Genomic DNA, 19,411 nt, shown 5'->3' with positions numbered 1-19,411 from the left:
CCGCGACCATTAAGCCGATTACTTCCATGCTCAAAGCTACTGATGGGCTTGGAATGGAATGAAGGACACGGCAAGCATTGAGAAGCTTTGATAACCTGGACTCCGTCAGGTAAATCTTCATCTCTACAGAATCTATAAGAGTCCCTAGAAAAGGAACCCTTGTGAGTGGTAACAGAGAACTCTTTTCCATGTTCACTTTCCACCCATGCAACCTCAGAAATGCTAGAACTATCTCTGTATGAGACTTTGCATTTTGAAAACTTGACGCTTGTATCAGAATGTCGTCTAGGTACGGAGCCACCGCTATGCCTCGTGGTCTTAGTACCGCCAGAAGAGAGCCCAGAACCTTTGTAAAAATTCTCGGGGCCGTAGCCAACCCGAAGGGAAGCGCTACAAACTGGTAATGCCTGTCTAGAAAGCAAACCTTAGGTACCGATAATGATCTTTGTGAATCGGTATGTGAAGGTAGGCATCCTTTAAATCCACTGTGGTCATGTATTGACCCTCTTGGATCATGGGTAGGATGGTCCGAATGGTTTCCATCTTGAACGATGGAACCCTTAGGAATTTGTTTAAGATTTTTAAATCTAAGATTGGTCTGAAGGTTCCCTCTTTCTTGGGAACCACAAACAGATTTGAATAAAACCCTTGCCCCTGTTCCATCCGCGGAACTGGGTGGATCACTCCCATCACTAAGAGGTCTTGTACACATTGTAGAAATGCCTCTTTCTTTACTAGGTTTGTTGATAACCTTGACAGATGAAACCTCCCTTGTGGAGGAGAAGTTTTGAAATCCAGAAGGTATCCCTGAGATATAATCTCCAACGTCCAGGGATCCAGTACATCTCTTGCCCAAGCCTGGGCGAAGAGAGAGAGTCTGCCCCCCACTAGATCCATCTCCGGAAAGGAGGCCCTGACTTCATGCTGTCTTAGGGGCGGAAGTAGGCTTTCTGGCCTGCTTGCCCTTGTTCCATGACTGGTTGCCTTTCCAACCCTGTCTGTAACGAGCAGTAGTTCCTTCCTGTTTTGGAGCGGAGGAAGTTGATGCTGCTCCTGCCTTGAAATTACGAAAGGCACGAAAATTAGACTGTTTGGCCTTCGATTTGGCCCTGTCCTGAGGAAGGGTGTGGCCCTTACCTCCAGTAATGTCAGCAATAATTTCCTTCAAGCCAGGCCCGAATAAGGTCTGCCCTTTGAAAGGAATGTTTAGTAATTTAGACTTAGAAGTTACATCTGCTGACCAGGATTTAAGCCAAAGCGCTCTGCGCGCCTGTATGGCGAATCCGTAATTTTTAGCCGTAAGCTTGGTTAAATGCACTACGGCATCCGAAACAAACGCATTAGCCAGTTTAAGGGTTCTAATCTTGCTCAGAGATTCATCCAATGGTGCTGTGCGAATCGCCTCTTCCAGAGACTCAAACCAGAATGCCGCTGCAGCAGTGACAGGCGCAATGCATGCAAGAGGCTGTAATATAAAACCTTGTTGAACAAACATTTTTTTAAGATAACCCTCTAATTTTTTATCCATTGGATCTGAGAAAGCACAGCTATCCTCCACCGGGATAGTGGTACGCTTGGCTAAAGTAGAAACTGCTCCCTCCACCTTAGGGACCGTTTGCCATAAGTCTCGTGTGGTGGCGTCTATAGGGAACATTTTTCTAAATATCGGAGGAGGGGAATAAGGCACACCGGGTCTATCTCACTCCTTACCAATAATCTCTGTAAGCCTCTTTGGTATAGGAAAAACGTCAGTACACACCGGCACCGCGTAGTATTTATCCAGCTTACATAATTTCTCTGGGATTGCCACCGTGTCACAATCATTCAGAGCCGCTAACACCTCCCCTAGCAACACGCGGAGGTTCTCAAGCTTAAATTTAAAATTTGAAATTTCTGAATCCGGTCTCCCCGAATCAGAACCGTCACCCACAGAATGAAGCTCTCCGTCCTCATGTTCTGCCAATTGTGACGCAGTATCAGACATGGCTCTCGTGTCATCGGCGCGCTCTGTCGTTAACCCAAAAATGCAGGATTTGCCATTTTAGCACGTAGAGCGTTATGGCTCAAACTTGGTCTGCTGATGTGTCATCAAAATCTAAGCTTTTAGCTATTCCTTTTAAAGGTAAGACCCTATTCGGGTCTGAATTGAAGGAAATAATTTCTGACATTACTGTAGGTAAAAGCCATGCCCTACCTCAGGATAAGTCTGTTAAGATGAGGGGTAAACAAAATAATTTTCATTCCTTTCAAACTTTTAAAGGAGGACCCTCTGCTTCTTCTTCCTTCACAAAGCAGGAAGGGAATTTTGCTCAATCCAAGTCAGTCTGGAGACCCAACCAGGCTTGGAATAAAGGTAAGCAATCCAAGAAGCCTGCTGCTGCTACAAAGACAGCATGAAGGGGCGGCCCCCGATCCGGGACCGGATCTAGTAGGGGGCAGACTTTCTTTCTTTGCTCAGGCTTGGGCAAGAGACGTTCAGGACCCCTGGGCACTGGAAATCGTGACCCACGGGTATCAACTGGAATTCAAGGATTTTCTCCCAAGAGGGAGATTTCATCTTTCACGATTATCTGTAGACCAGATAAAAAGAGAGGCGTTCTTACGCTGTGTAAAAGACCTCTCTACCATGGGAGTAATTTGTCCCGTTCCAAAAGTGGAACAGGGGCAGGGGTTTTACTCAAATCTTTTCATGGTTCCCAAAAAAGAGGGAACTTTCAGACCCATTTTAGATCTCAAGTGTCTAAACAAGTTTCTCAGAGTTCCATCATTCAAGATGGAGACTATACGAACAATCTTACCAATGATCCAGGAGGGTCAATATATGACTACCATGGACTTGAAGGATGCATACCTTCATATCCCTATTCACAAGGATCATCATCAGTTCCTATGGTTTGCCTTCCTGGACAAACATTATCAGTTCGTGGCTCTTCCCTTCGGATTGGCCACAGCACCCAGAATCTTTACAAAGGTTCTAGGGTCCCTTCTGGCGGTTCTCAGACTGCGGGGCATAGCAGTGGCGTCTTATCTGCACGATATTTTGATCCAGGCGTCAACTTATCATCTGACAAAATCTCACATGGACACAGTGTTGTCTTTCCTGAGAACTCACGGTTGGAAGGTGAACATAGAAAAGAGTTCACTAGTTCCACGGACAAGGGTTCCCTTCTTGGGAACTCTGTTAGACTCGGTAGACATGAAAATATTTCTGACGGAGGTCAGAAAATCAAAGATTCTAAATACTTGCCGAGCACTTCAGTCCATTCCTCGGCCATCAGTGGCTCAGTGTATGGAGGTCATTGGACTAATGGTAGCGGCAATGGACATCATTCTGTTTGCTCGCTTTCATCTCAGACCACTGCAGCTGTGCATGCTCGGACAGTGGAATGGGGACTATGCAAATTTATCTCCTCAGATAAATCTGGATCAAGAGACCAGAGACTCTCTTCTTTGGTGGTTGTCGCCGGATCATCTGTCTCAGGGGATGTGTTTCTGGAGACCCTCGTGGGTGATAGTGACAACGGACACCAGTCTACTGGGCTGGGATGCAGTCTGGAATTCCCTGAAGGCTCAGGGTGTTTGGACTCAGGTGGAGTCTCTACTTCCAATCAATATTCTGGAACTGAGAGCAATATTCAATGCGCTTCACGAGTGGCCTCAGTTGGCTTCGGCCAAATTAATCAGATTCCAGTCGGACAATATCACAACAGTGGCGTATATCAATCATCAGGGGGGAACAAGGAGTTCCTTAGCGATGATAGAAGTATCAAAGATAATCCGATGGGCGGAGGCCCACTCTTGCTATTTATCGGCAATCTACATCCCAGGAGTAGAGAACTGGGAAGCAGATTTTCTAAGTCGTCAGACTTTTCATCCGGGGGAGTGGGAACTCCACCCGGAGGTGTTTGCCTCATTGATTCGCCAATGGGGCAGACCGGAATTAGATCTGATGGCATCTAGTCAAAATGCCAAGCTTCCACGTTATGGATCCAGGTCGAGGGATCCTCAGGCCGAACTGATAGATGCCTTGGCAGTACCTTGGTCGTTCAGCCTAGCTTATGTGTTTCCACTGTTTCCTCTCCTTCCACGCGTGATTGCTCGGATCAAACAGGAGAGAGCTTCAGTAATCCTGATAGCACCTGCGTGGCCACGCAGGACTTGGTATGCGGATCTAGTGGACATGTCCTCTCTGCCACCGTGGAAACTTCCTTTGAGACGGGACCTTCTCATTCAAGGTCCTTTCCAACATCCAGATCTAAATTCTCTGCAGCTGACTGCTTGGAGATTGAACGCTTGATTTTATCTAAGAGGGATTCTCTGATTCGGTCATCAATACTTTGATACAGGCTCGTAAGCCTGTCATTAGAAAAATCTATCATAAGATATGGCGTAAATATCTTTATTGGTGTGAATCCAAGGGTTACTCATGGAGTAAAGTTAGGATTCCCAGGATTCTGTCTTTTCTCCAAGAAGGATTGGAGAAAGGGTTGTCAGCAAGTTCCTTAAAGGGACAGATTTCTGCTTTGTCAATTTTGCTTCACAAACGTTTGGCAGATGTGCCAGATGTTCAGTCTTTTTGTCAGGCTCTATCCAGAATTAAGCCTGTATTAAGACCAATTACTCCTCCCTGGAGTTTGAATTTAGTTCTTCGAGTTCTTCAAGGGGTTCCGTTTGAACCCATGCATTCCATAGATATTAAATTGTTATCTTGGAAAGTTCTGTTTTTTGTTGCTATTTCTTCTGCTCAAAGAGTTTCGGAGCTTTCAGCGTTACAATGTGATTCGCCTTATCTTATATTTCATTCTGATAAGGTGGTTTTGTGTACCAAACCTGGATTTCTTACTAAGGTTGTTTCAAATAAGAATATTAATCAGGAAATTGTTGTTCCTTCCTTGTGTCCTAATCCTTCTTCTAAGAAGGAGCGTCTGTTACATAATTTGGACGTGGTCCGTGTCTTGAAGTTTTACTTACAGGCAACCAAGGATTTCCGTCAATCATCTTCATTATTCATTGTTTATTCTGGAAAGCGTAGGGGTCAGAAAGCTACGGCTACCTCTCTTTCTTATTGGCTGAGGAGTATCATCCGCCTGGCATATGAGACTGCTGGACAGCAGCCTCCTGAAAGAATTACGGCTCATTCTACTAGGGCTGTGGCTTCCACATGGGCCTTTAAAAACGATGCTTCTGTTGAACAGATTTGTAAGGCTGCGACTTGGTCGTCCCTTCATACTTTTTCCAAATTTTACAAATTTGATACTTTTGCTTCTTCTGAGGCTGTTTTTGGGAGAAAGGTTGTTCAAGCAGTGGTGCCTTCCATTTAGGTCTCTGTCTTGTCCCTCCCTTTCATCCGTGTCCTGTAGCTTTGGTATTGTATCCCACAAGTAAGGATGAAATCCGGGGACTCGTCGTATCTTGTAGAAGAAAAGGAAATTAATGCTTACCTGATAAATTGATTTCTTCTACGATACAAGTCCACAGTCCTCCCTGTCATTTTTAAGACAGATTATATTATATTTTTACAACTTCAGTCACCTCTGCACCTTTAGCTTTTCCTTTCTCTTCCTAAACCTTCGGTCGAATGACTGGGGGTGGAGGGAAGGGAGGAGCTATATATACAGCTCTGCTGTGGTGCTCTTTGCCATTTCCTGTTACCAGGAGGATAATATCCCACAAGTAAGGATGAAATCGTATCGTAGAAGAAATCAATTTATCAGGTAAGCATAAATTTCATTGTCATTAAAAAAAAAAAAAAAAATTAAAGAATATTATTTTGAATAAATCCCCCAAAATGACTAAAAGCGAGCACCCAATGTTATTTTTAATCTCATGTATGTTTAATATAAGTATAATCTTAAATGGACAAATAAAATTCAGATAAAGCATGTAATTAAAAAAAAATACAGCATACTTTCAAAACATGCACACTTTCTGAGGCTCTAGCGCCTAATGAGCATGTGCAAAAGTGCACAGTATATACATATATGAATTTTGTGATTGGCTGTCACATGAAACAGGGGGGAGGGAAAATTAGATTCTACTGCTTATTTCAAATTCAAAGTAAGTGCTATTGCATTGTCTTTTTATTGTGAATTTGTCAGTTATCCAGTTCAAGTTTATTTAGTGGTCCTTTAAAGGGACATTAAATGGTTAACTACTTCCCATGCTATTGTTTTTTTCTCCTGTGCTTGCAGCTCTCTTTAAAGCTGTTCTCATATTAGAAAAGCTTACATGTGTCAGTTAGTGAAGCTCTGCATCTTCACACCGGGTGCCGCCATCTTGGAGCTTAAAGGGGCATAGTAGTTGAAAAATGAGATGCTTTTTATTTCACAGGTAAGTTTTTATTTATTTTAAGGTAGTTATATTGTCATTTTAATTTAAAGGTTTTAGGTTTAGGGGTTAATAGTGTTTTGCGATGTGGGGGGTCGGCAGTTTACAGGATAATAGTTTTAGTTTAGTATTATCGATGTGGGGGCCCCAGCAGTTTAGGGGTTAATAGTTTTAGTTTAGTATTATCGATGTGGGGGGCCAGCAGTTTAGGGGTTAATAGATTTATTTTAGTAGTAGTGATGTGTGGGGGGGGCGGTAGTTTAGGGGTTAATAGGTTTATTTAGTGTTAGCGATGTGGGGAGTCAGCGGTTTGGGGGTTAATATATTAATTTAGTGTTGGCTATGTGAGTGGGCGGCAGATTAGGGGTTAATAAGTTTAATAAAGTATTTACGATGCTGGGGATGGCAGTTTAGGAGTTAATAGTGTAGTTTATGGGTGTTAGTGTACTTTGTAACATTTTTGTTATGAGTTTTCTGAAACCTTTTTTGTTTTGCAAAATCCATAACTACTGGTCTCAGATAGCGGAATGGATTGTGGCGGTATAAACTATGAAGCTAGAGTGCGGAATGGAGAGTTGTGTAAAGGCTAAAACGATAGCGGTATAGCTGTACCGCCGCGACTTGTAATACGGGAGACCTGCATATTCTGCACGCAATGGCCAATTTTTGAGCTTTATAGCTGTACCGCACAACTTGTAATTTTGCTGAAAGTGTGCAAAAAAATGGAAAACATTTAAAACTTCCGATTTTTATTGTGCAAGCTTAACCCAAAGTGCAAGGTACAGATGTCAAAAAGCCAGTAACATCACTGATGTGTGAAAGCACACTGCTTGTATCACAGGATGCAATAATACGTGCATTCCAAGATGGCCGCACCCAGTATAAAGATGCAGAGCTTTAACAACTGGCTTCTGTCATGAGCTAAAACAAAATAATGTCTTTAAACAGAGCTGCAACTATAGGAGGAAAAATAATAGCATGATGAGTAGTAACATTGCTACTAAAGTATACTCAGCAATTTAAGGTCCATTTAAAGGGATATGAAACCCATTTGTCTTTCCTGATTCAGACAGATCATACAATTAACATTCAAATTTACTTATATTATCAAATTTGCATCATTCCCTTAGCATCCATTGTTGAAGGAACAGCAATGCACTACTGTAAGTTAGCTGAACACATTGGATGAGCCAACAGCAAGAGGTATATACACTCACCGGCGACTTTATTAGGTACACCTTGCAAGTACCGGGTTGGACCCCCTTTTGCCTTCAGAACTGCCTTAATTCTTTGTGACATAGATTCAACAAGGTGTTGGAAACATTCCTCAGATGTTTTGGTCCATATTGACATTATAGCATCACGCAGTTGCTGCAGATTTGTCGGCTGCACATTCCTGATGCGAATCTCCCGTTCCACCACTTTCCAAATGTGCTCTATAGGATTGAGATCTGGTGACTGTGGAGGCCTTTGGAATACAGTGAACTCATTGTCATGTTCAACCAGAACCAGTTTGACTTGATTTGAGCTTTGTGACATGGTGCATTATACTGTGGGAAGCAGCCATCAGACGATAGGTACACTGTAGTCATAAAGGGATGGACATGGTCAGCAATAATACTCAGGTAGGCCGTGGCGTTTAACCGATGTTCAATTAGTGCTAAAACCCCCAAAGTGTGCCAAGAAAATATCCCCCACACCATTACAACACTGCCACAAGCCTGAACCGTTGATAAAAGGCAGGATGGATCCATGCTTTCATGTTGTTTATGCCAAATTCTGACCCTACCATCTGAATGTTGCAGCTGAAATCGAGACTCATCAGACCAGGCAATGTTTTTCTAATCTTCTATTGTCCAATTTTGGTGAGCCTGTGCCAATTGTAGCCTCGGTTTCCTGTTCTTAGCTGACAGAATTGGCACCCGGCGTGGTCTTCTGCTACTGTAGCCCATCTGCTTCAAGGTTCGATGTGTTGTGTGTTTACAGATTGTATTCTGCATACCTTGGTTGTAACGAGTGGTTATTTGAGTTACTATTGTCCTTCTATCATCTCGAACCAGTCTGCCCATTCTCCTCTAACAGCAACAAGGTCACACTGGATATTCTCTCTTATATTTCATCCACACTGCATATTCTCTCTTTTTCAGACCATGCTCTGTAAACCATAGAGATGGCTGTGGGTGAAAATCCCTGTAGATCAGCAGCTTTTTAAATACTCAGACCAGCCCGTCTGGTACCAACAACCATGCCACGTTCATAGTCACTTAAACCCCCTTTCTTCCTCATTCTGATTCTTGGTTTGAACTTCAGCAAATCGTCTTCACCACGTCTAGATGCCTAAATGCATTGAGTTGCTGCCATGTGATTGGCTGATAAGCAATTTGTGTTACTAAGCAATTAAACAGGTGTACCTAATAAAGTGTCCGGTGAGTATATATATGCAGCCACCAATCAGCAGCTGGCTCCCAGTAGTGCAATGTTGTTCCAGATCATATGTATGTATGGTTTTCAACAAATGATACCAGAAGAACAAAGCAAATTAGGTAATAAAAGTAAATTGAAAATTTGTTTAAAATTGCATGTTCTATCTGAATGAATAAAGGCATAAGAAGGTCAAAAATCAAATGTGAATGGGTGCATTTTAATTTGAAATATAAGCATTTTTGCAATATACTTTCATCAACAAAAATGCTTCTAGTAAAAGTTTATTAATGTTTTTCTCCAGCATACGCACATATCTTGTTTTGAATTCTGGTGCACGGGCCTTCACAGGATATGTGCGTATGCCACTGGAAAAAATGGTAATACCTTTAACAGAAGTATTTTTGATAATGGAAGTATTTTACTAAAATGCTTCTATTTCAAACTGAAATGCACCTATGCATATTTCATTTTTGACCGTTCTATAATACTTAAAGGGAAAATAAAGTCAAAATTAAGGTATCCATAGGTTTAAGAATATTTTAGTCCCCAACCTTCAGAGACCGAGATCAGGATGACGAACACAGTGTTGTTACAGAATTTCATGGGTAGTGAAATTGTGGCACCTTCTTGATAGATTTTTGGAGAGACCCTGTGTTTGGTTAAAAAGACACAGTGTTCAGATGTCATTATATCTGGGAACACTAAAAAACATAATTTATGCTTACCTGATAAATTTATTTCTCTTGTAGTGTGTTCAGTCCACGGGTCATCCATTACTTATGGGATATATTCTCCTTCCCAACAGGAAGTTGCAAGAGGATCGGCCCAAGCAGAGCTGCTATATAGCTCCTCCCCTCACATGTCATATTCAGTCATTCGACCGAAACAAGACGAGAAAGGAGAAACTATAGGGTGCAGTGGTGACTGGAGTTATAATTTAAAATTTAGAACCTGCCTCAAATAGACAGGGCGGGACGTGGACTGAACACACTACAAGAGAAATAAATTTATCAGGTAAGCATAAATTATGTTTTCTCTTGTTAAGTGTATTCAGTCCACGGGTCATCCATTACTTATGGGATACCAATACCAAAGCTAAAGTACACGGATGATGGGAGGGACAAGGCAGGAACTTAAACGGAAGGAACCACTGCCTGTAGAACCTTTCTCCCAAAAACAGCCTCCGAAGAAGCAAAAGTGTCAAATTTGTAAAATTTGGAAAAAGTATGAAGTGAAGACCAAGTTGCATCCTTGCAAATTTGTTCAACAGTGGCCTCATTCCTAAAGGCCCAGGTGGAAGCCACAGCTCTAGTGGGTAATTCTTACAGGAGGCTGCTGTCCAGCAGTCTCATAGGCTAAGCGTATAATGCTACAAAGCCAAAAAGAGAGAGAGGTAGCCAAAGCCTTTTGACCTCTCCTCTGTCCAGAGTAAACGACAAACAGAGAAGAAGTTTGTCGAAAATCTTTAGTTGCCTGTAAGTAGAACTTCAGAGCATGGACCACGTCTAGATTATGCAAAAGACGTTCCTTCTTTGAAGAAGGATTAGGACATAAGGATGGAACAACAATCTCTTGATTGATATTCTTGTTAGAAACAACCTTAGGTAAAAACCCAGGTTTAGTACGCAGAACTACCTTGTCTGAATGAAAGATCAGATAAGGAGAATCACAATGTAAGGCAGATAACTCAGAGACTCTTCGAGCCGAGGAAATAGCCATCAAAAACAGAACTTTCCAAGATAAAAGCTTAATATCAATGGAATGAAGGGGTTCAAACGGAACACCCTGAAGAACTTTAAGAACAAAGTTTAAGCTCCACGGAGGAGCAACAGCTTTAAATACAGGCTTAATCCTAGCCAAAGCCTGACAAAAAGCCTGGACGTCTGGATTCTCTGCCAGACGCTTGTGTAAAAGAATAGACAGAGCAGAAATCTGTCCCTTTAGTGAACTAGCGGATAAGCCCTTTTCTAAACCCTCTTGTAGAAAAGACAATATCCTAGGAATCCTAATCTTACTCCATGAGTAACTCTTGGATTCACACCAATATAAATATTTACGCCATATCTTGTGGTAAATTTTTCTGGTAACAGGTTTCCGAGCCTGTATTAATGTATCAATAACCGAATCCGAAAACCCACGCTTTGATAGAATCAAGCGTTCAATTTCCAAGCAGTCAGCCTCAGAGAAATTAGGTTTGGATGGTTGAAAGGACCCTGAATTAGAAGGTCCTGCCTCAGGGGTAGAGACCATGGTGGACAGGACGACATGTCCACTAGGTCTGCATACCAGGTCCTGCGTGGCCACGCAGGCGCTATCAGAATCACTGATGCTCTCTCCTGTTTGATCCTGGCAATCAGTCGAGGTAGCAACGGAAAAGGTGGAAACACATAAGCTATGTTGAAAACCCAAGGGGCTGCTAGTGCATCTACCAGCACCGCTCCCGGGTCCCTGGACCTGGATCCGTAACAAGGAAGCTTGGCGTTCTGGCGAGATGCCATGAGATCCAGATCCGGTTTGCCCCAACGATGAATCAGTTGGGCAAATACCTCCGGGTGAAGTTCCCACTCCCCCGGATGAAAAGTCTGGCGACTTAAAAAATCCGCCTCCCAGTTCTCCACGCCTGGGATGTAGATCGCTGACAGGTGGCAAGAGTGAGACTCTGCCCAGCGAACTATCTTCGAGACTTCCATCATCGCTAGGGAACTCCTGGTTCCCCCTTGATGATTGATGTAAGCCACAGTCGTGATGTTGTCCGACTGAAATCTGATGAACCGCAGTGTTGCCAACTGAGGCCAAGCTAGAAGAGCATTGAATATTGCTCTTAATTCTAGAATGTTTATTGGGAGGAGTTTCTCCTCCTGAGTCCACGATCCCTGAGCCTTCAGGGAGTTCCAGACTGCTCCCCAGCCTAGTAGGCCGGCATCTGTTGTTACAATCGTCCAATCTGGTCTGCGAAAAGTCATTCCTTTGGACAGATGGACCCGTGACAACCACCAGAGAAGAGAATCTCTGGTCTCCTGGTCCAGATTTAGCAAAGGGGACAGATCTGAGTAATCCCCGTTCCATTGACTTAGCATGCATAGTTGCAGCGGTCTGAGATGTAGGCGCGCAAATGGCACTATGTCCATTGCCGCGACCATTAAGCCGATTACTTCCATGCTCAAAGCTACTGATGGGCTTGGAATGGAATTAAGGACACGGCAAGCATTGAGAAGCTTTGATAACCTGGACTCCGTCAGGTAAATCTTCATCTCTACAGAATCTATAAGAGTCCCTAGAAAAGGAACCCTTGTGAGTGGTAACAGAGAACTCTTTTCCATGTTCACTTTCCACCCATGCAACCTCAGAAATGCTAGAACTATCTCTGTATGAGACTTTGCATTTTGAAAACTTGACGCTTGTATCAGAATGTCGTCTAGGTACGGAGCCACCGCTATGCCTCGTGGTCTTAGTACCGCCAGAAGAGAGCCCAGAACCTTTGTAAAAATTCTCGGGGCCGTAGCCAACCCGAAGGGAAGCGCTACAAACTGGTAATGCCTGTCTAGAAAGCAAACCTTAGGTACCGATAATGATCTTTGTGAATCGGTATGTGAAGGTAGGCATCCTTTAAATCCACTGTGGTCATGTATTGACCCTCTTGGATCATGGGTAGGATGGTCCGAATGGTTTCCATCTTGAACGATGGAACCCTTAGGAATTTGTTTAAGATTTTTAAATCTAAGATTGGTCTGAAGGTTCCCTCTTTCTTGGGAACCACAAACAGATTTGAATAAAACCCTTGCCCCTGTTCCATCCGCGGAACTGGGTGGATCACTCCCATCACTAAGAGGTCTTGTACACATTGTAGAAATGCCTCTTTCTTTACTAGGTTTGTTGATAACCTTGACAGATGAAACCTCCCTTGTGGAGGAGAAGTTTTGAAATCCAGAAGGTATCCCTGAGATATAATCTCCAACGTCCAGGGATCCAGTACATCTCTTGCCCAAGCCTGGGCGAAGAGAGAGAGAGTCTGCCCCCCACTAGATCCATCTCCGGAAAGGAGGCCCTGACTTCATGCTGTCTTAGGGGCGGAAGTAGGCTTTCTGGCCTGCTTGCCCTTGTTCCATGACTGGTTGCCTTTCCAACCCTGTCTGTAACGAGCAGTAGTTCCTTCCTGTTTTGGAGCGGAGGAAGTTGATGCTGCTCCTGCCTTGAAATTACGAAAGGCACGAAAATTAGACTGTTTGGCCTTCGATTTGGCCCTGTCCTGAGGAAGGGTGTGGCCCTTACCTCCAGTAATGTCAGCAATAATTTCCTTCAAGCCAGGCCCGAATAAGGTCTGCCCTTTGAAAGGAATGTTTAGTAATTTAGACTTAGAAGTTACATCTGCTGACCAGGATTTAAGCCAAAGCGCTCTGCGCGCCTGTATGGCGAATCCGTAATTTTTAGCCGTAAGCTTGGTTAAATGCACTACGGCATCCGAGACAAACGCATTAGCCAGTTTAAGGGTTCTAATCTTGCTCAGAGATTCATCCAATGGTGCTGTGCGAATCGCCTCTTCCAGAGACTCAAACCAGAATGCCGCTGCAGCAGTGACAGGCGCAATGCATGCAAGAGGCTGTAATATAAAACCTTGTTGAACAAACATTTTTTTAAGATAACCCTCTAATTTTTTATCCATTGGATCTGAGAAAGCACAGCTATCCTCCACCGGGATAGTGGTACGCTTGGCTAAAGTAGAAACTGCTCCCTCCACCTTAGGGACCGTTTGCCATAAGTCTCGTGTGGTGGCGTCTATAGGGAACATTTTTCTAAATATCGGAGGAGGGGAATAAGGCACACCGGGTCTATCTCACTCCTTACCAATAATCTCTGTAAGCCTCTTTGGTATAGGAAAAACGTCAGTACACACCGGCACCGCGTAGTATTTATCCAGCTTACATAATTTCTCTGGGATTGCCACCGTGTCACAATCATTCAGAGCCGCTAACACCTCCCCTAGCAACACGCGGAGGTTCTCAAGCTTAAATTTAAAATTTGAAATTTCTGAATCCGGTCTCCCCGAATCAGAACCGTCACCCACAGAATGAAGCTCTCCGTCCTCATGTTCTGCCAATTGTGACGCAGTATCAGACATGGCTCTCGTGTCATCGGCGCGCTCTGTCGTTAACCCAGAACTGTCGCGCTTGCCTCTTAACTCGGGCATATTGTATAATACTTCCTTCATAACATTAGCCATATCATGTAAAGTGATTTGTAAGGGCCTTGATGTACTTGGCGCCTCAATCTCACGCACCTCCCGAGCGGGAGACGAAGGTACTGATACGTGAGGAGAGTTAGACGGCATAACTGCCCCCTCGTTGTCTGGTGATAATTTTTTAATCGGTACAGATTGATTTTTCAAAGTAACATCAATACAATTGGTACACATATTTCTATTGGGCTCCACAACGGCTTTTAAACATAATGAACAAGCAGATTCCTCTGTAACAGACATGTTTAAACAGACTAGCAATGAAGCTAGCAAGCTTGGAAAATACTTTCAATAAGTTTGCAAGCAATATAAAAAACGCTGCAGCGCTTTTAAAAAACACAGTTGAGTAACAAAGAACTAATTCAGTTATAGTCAACAATTCTTTAAATGTATTAATTAGCAGAGGATTGCACCCATTAGCAATAGGATGATTAACCCCTCAGTACTCAAAAAAAACGGATATCAAATTAATATTAAACGTTTTTATCACAGTCTAACACACTGTCACAGGTCTGCTGTGACTGATTACCTCCCTCAAAAATGAATTTTGAAGACCCCTGAGCTCTCTAGAGACGTCCTGGATCAAGGAGGAAGAAGCAGGAAGACTGTGCTAGAATTTTAACTGCGCAACAAGGCGCTAAAAAGAGGCCCCTCCCGCTCATTTACAGTGGGAGACCTGATATAACGGTTTCTATGCAGAAAAATACGTTAGCCATGTGGAAAAAAATTCATGCCCAAAGGATTTATCACCAAAGTACCTCACAAAACGAATAACATGCCAGTAAACGTTTTGAAAATAAACTTCTTGAAATGTCATGCAAAGTTATCACTAAGCCTGCAACCAGTCGCTACCACTGCAGATAAGGCTTAAGCATTATTTCAGTATTAACAGTATTTTCTCAGTCAAATTCTAGTCCCTAGAAAATAACTCTACTGTGCATACATTCATCAGCCTGATACCAGTCACTACTACTGCATTTAAGGCTGTACTTACATCATACGGGTAACAGCAGTATTTTCTTAGTCAATTCCATTCCCAGAAAATATTGTACTGCACATACCTCATTTGCGGGGGACCCCGCATGCTATTCCCATGTTCTGAAGTTACCCCACTCCTCAGAATGTCGAGAACAGCCAGTGGATCTTAGTTACGCCTGCTAAGATCATAGAAAACGCAGGCAGTTTCTTCCTCCAAATACTGCCTGAGATAGAAAAACAGCACACTCCGGTGCCATTTAAAATAACAAACTTTTGATTGAAGAATAATTAAGTAAAAACTCCAACTCCTCCCGCGACCTCCTTCTTTGTTGAGGGTTGCAAGAGAATGACTGGGTATGACATGTGAGGGGAGGAGCTATATAGCAGCTCTGCTTGGGTGATCCTCTTGCAACTTCCTGTTGGGATGGAGAATATATCCCATAAGTAATGGATGACCCGTGGACTGAACACACTTAACAAGAGAAAAGTATTTAATACAATTGCTTTGACATTAATATTAACGAGAAATCAAGGTTTCTAGAACATTTAATTTTTTTCCAAGATCACTTCATTTTTTAAATCAATTTAGTAATTATTTAAGAAAAAAAGAGAGAGATCTTTGGTTTTACTCTAACCGATTTATAGTTGCAATAAGGAAGTATAGTTTTAAACCACTTTAGAATGTGAAAGTCCTAAATAATATGGTTTATTTATTTGCTCACTACTATAGGTTTTCGGAGAGGCAAAAATATAGATATAAAGGTTGCTAACTTTTTTTTGAGCATACCCCAGGTATCTTTTTTGCCAATTCAGGTCAGATTTAGTGCAGCAACCCAAGTATTCACAAAGATTTTTCAGTCTTGAGAGAAGTGCATTTTGGTCACTCTCAAAGTATTTAATGAAAACAACTAACACATTAGAAAACAAATACACAGAGGGGTTAATAGTTTTCAAGTACATTACAGTTCGTTAACCCAGTACAATGATGACCGGTGTAACTTCAGAGAGCGTTTTTATGTCTGACAGAATCTTTACTCATCAAATGTTTAATATAAATAAGAAGACTTCACTCATTCATGGAGGGTCACTGATCAATTGGTGACAGTTATAGGCATTTTGTGTTTGCTTTTTCCTAAGAGCATCTCAAACCAATTTCTTATCTTAAGAGATATTGTTTCATGATCATTTACCATTTGTGCCACTAAAAGTAAACCAGAAAACAGAGGTATAGCAACCGTTTCATATAGAGATTGATACTATGAACTTCTAAGCATATCATCTTGGCATCTTCTACAATTCTCCTATCTAACAGAGCTCTCATTTATAGCTTGCCAGGACATTTTACGGGCTAAACTATACCATTGAATTTGGTATATATTTTCCACTGATGTAAAACATAAGGGATATGGTGGAAAATTCATCAAGTACTTGGTTCTCTTCAGTATGGTTTTGATACATTTATTTCTTCCAGTCGCTACCTTACCCATCAATTTTAATCCTAATTTAATTATATAATTGGCATTTTAACCAGTTCCCTCTTAAATGTGTTCTGTCTCTTTTTTTTTTTGACTCTCCATTTCCTGACTCCTGTTTTCTCCATTCCTTTCTGTTTTATCATTTCTTACACTTATTTTTTAACCATAATTCTCTTTAGCTTCAACTTTCTCCATTTGTATCTCTGGCTCACATTTTCTCCATCTTTCTGACTCGAACTTTCTTGATGCCTCTTCAACTCATACTTTCTCTAAGAGCTTCACTATCTACTTCAGACTTTAATCTACCTTTTCTCCCACATCCTCTGACTCTTTCTCATTCGTTGACATATGCTTCCTACATCCATTTCATTTCACTCTTTTATCATCTCTTTTAGAAGCGTACTTTCTCCTTAAGATCGCAACACAAAACTCTCCATCTTATACATTCTTTATCTATCTCTCACGTTTTGCATCTCTTTAAATCACATTTTCCCATCTTTCACACAAATAGACATTTTTACTCACCCTTTCTCCACCCTTTTTCTGGCACATGCATTCTCAATGTGTTTGCCTAATCACTAATTCTTAAAATCTTCTTTCCTCTCCCTCTACAGCTCGTAAGATTTGACAAAAAGATTATTCTTTTAAACCCGGATAATTTTCAAAACCGAGTGGTGTTTTCAGGGAATGCAACTAAAAATGACTTGTCTATTATTATCCATGATGTCCAACTAGAAGACAAAGGGATCTATAACTGCACCGTACTGAATCCCCCTGATCGGCACAAGGGTTCTGGGATAATAAATCTGGAGGTGCTTACAGAAGGTAACTATATCTGAGATACATAGAGAGCCCAACACCTGCGCTTGTGTGTGTGAAAGAACTTGCAGACTAAGAAAGTCCATCCCATGTGTGTTAAAGGGATACTGAACCCAATTTTTTTACTTTCATGATTCAGATAGAGCATGCAATTTTAAGATATTTTCTAATTTACTCCTATTATCAATTTTTCTTCGTTCTCTTGGTATCTTTAATTGAAAGAGCAGGAATCGAAGTTTACAAGCCGGCCCATCTTTGGTTTAGCACCTGAGTAGCGCTTGCTGATTGGTGGCTAAATGCAGCCACCAATCAGCAAGCCCAATCCAGGGTGCTGAAGCAAAAATGGGCTGGCTCGTAAGCTTAGATTCCTGCTTTTTCAATAAAAGATACCAAGAGAACGAAGAAAAATTGATAATAGGAGTAAATTAGAAAGTAACTTAAAATTGCATGCTGTATCTGAATCGTGAAAGAAAAAATTTGGTTTCAGTATCCCTTTAAGCTGAATGAGAAAACCTTTTCTATTTGTGATACTAATAGACTGAGGGCCCCCTCTCCTGACAGAATTAGGAGTCCCTATCTCCTGTGTGTTTGATTTGACAGACTGATCAAGTCTCCCTCCTGTGAATTTGTACCAATGACAGAATGAGGGATGTTCTGAGACTATAACACTGAAGGGCTAAGATAGTCTTATTTTCTTCTAGTTCCTCCAGAGAGAGACTCCACAGTTGCAGTTCTGGTTGGTGCATCAGTCGGAGGGTTTTTGGCTATCGTGATACTCATATTAGTTGTTGTTAAATGTGTCATAAGAAGAAAGCAGCAAAATCTCAACTCAGAGGATCAAAAAACAGAAGAGGAAGCAAAGACTGATGGAGAAGGAAACACGCCAGGAGAACTTAAAGTATGTGGGCTCTGAGGGGAGAGAATAGGACAAAGGGTTGTAATTAGAAAGAACTTTGGTAATAAGGTAATGAGAGTAATAAAGGCAGAATGAGAGTGAGCGCGCAAACAGTGACAGAGAGTGTGGGTGGAAGTGGTAGAAGGAGAGATATGGCACAAGGAACGTGTAAAAGGAAGTAGAACAAAAGAGAATAAGGCACACTAAGGTTGGCAAAATCACAGAGGCTTCCAGTTGAGATGGCTCTCTCCATATTCACTAAAGGCCATCTTGCCTTGAAGTCACTGGGTGGATACTAAACCTAAATTTTTTCTTTCATGGTTCAGATAGAGCACGCCATTTTAAGCAACGTTCTAATTTACTCCTATTATCAATTTTTCTTCGTTCTCTTGTTATCTTTATTTGAAAAAGAAGGCATCTAAGTTAAGGAGCCAGCCAATTTTGGTTTAGGACATTGGACAGCACTTGTTTATTGGTGGGTGCATTTAGCCACCAATCAGCAAGCACAAACAAGGTTGTGAACCAAAAATGGGCCGCTTCAAAACTTACATTTTTGCTTTTCAAATAAAGATAGCAAGAGAATGAAGAAAATTTGATAATAGGATTAAATTAGAAAGTTGCTGAAAATCGCATGCTCTAGCTCAGTGTTTTTCAATCAGTGTGCCGTGGCACACTAGTGTGCCATGAGAGATCCTCAGGTGTGCCGCGGCAGACTGACAACAGTGTGACATATTTTTTTAAATTTTGCTTGTTTTTTATTCTGGGCCGTTTTTTTTATTTTGAGTGAGATGATGACTGAGGGTAACAGCGCAGTGGCAGCTCGCTTCCCTGACCTGTGTTCACAGTTGGAAGGAACCCCCACCCACCACAACACGTGTCTAGTGCCGGCTCTACACGCCGCGGACACTTCAATCCCTCATGCATGCTGCCACAGCTTTGCTCCTCCTCCAGAACAGTTCCAGCCAGTGGGGGTGTCCCTCTATCAAATTCTGAAATATTGGGAGGTATGTGACAGGCTCATCAGGCACCATTTACAACCATGACATATTGACATTCATTCACAGACAATCATTATGATTGTTTGTGAATGAATGTCAATATGTCATGTATAGTTTGTAGGAGGCATGGCATGACAGCACAGTGTGTGTGTATATATATATATATATATATATATATATATATACAGGGAGTGCAGAATTATTAGGCAAGTTGTATTTTTGAGGATTAATTTTATTATTGAACAACAACCATGTTCTCAAT

General features: G+C 42.0%; 1 protein-coding gene across 1 annotated transcript in view; it reads left to right on the top strand.

Annotated features, from left to right (window-relative positions):
* The window catches only part of SCN2B (sodium voltage-gated channel beta subunit 2), an 84,313-nt gene that overhangs the window by 45,745 nt on the left and 19,157 nt on the right, over positions 1-19,411 (top strand). The window contains exons 3-4 of the mRNA XM_053691288.1: positions 17,052-17,262; positions 17,958-18,154. Coding sequence (XP_053547263.1) covers positions 17,052-17,262; positions 17,958-18,154 — 408 coding nt within the window. The remainder of the gene's footprint in view (positions 1-17,051; positions 17,263-17,957; positions 18,155-19,411) is intronic.

Source organism: Bombina bombina, chromosome 8, assembly GCF_027579735.1.
Source record: "Bombina bombina isolate aBomBom1 chromosome 8, aBomBom1.pri, whole genome shotgun sequence".
Taxonomy (NCBI): Eukaryota; Metazoa; Chordata; class Amphibia; order Anura; family Bombinatoridae; genus Bombina; species Bombina bombina.
This window is presented reverse-complemented; position numbering and strand designations above follow the sequence as displayed.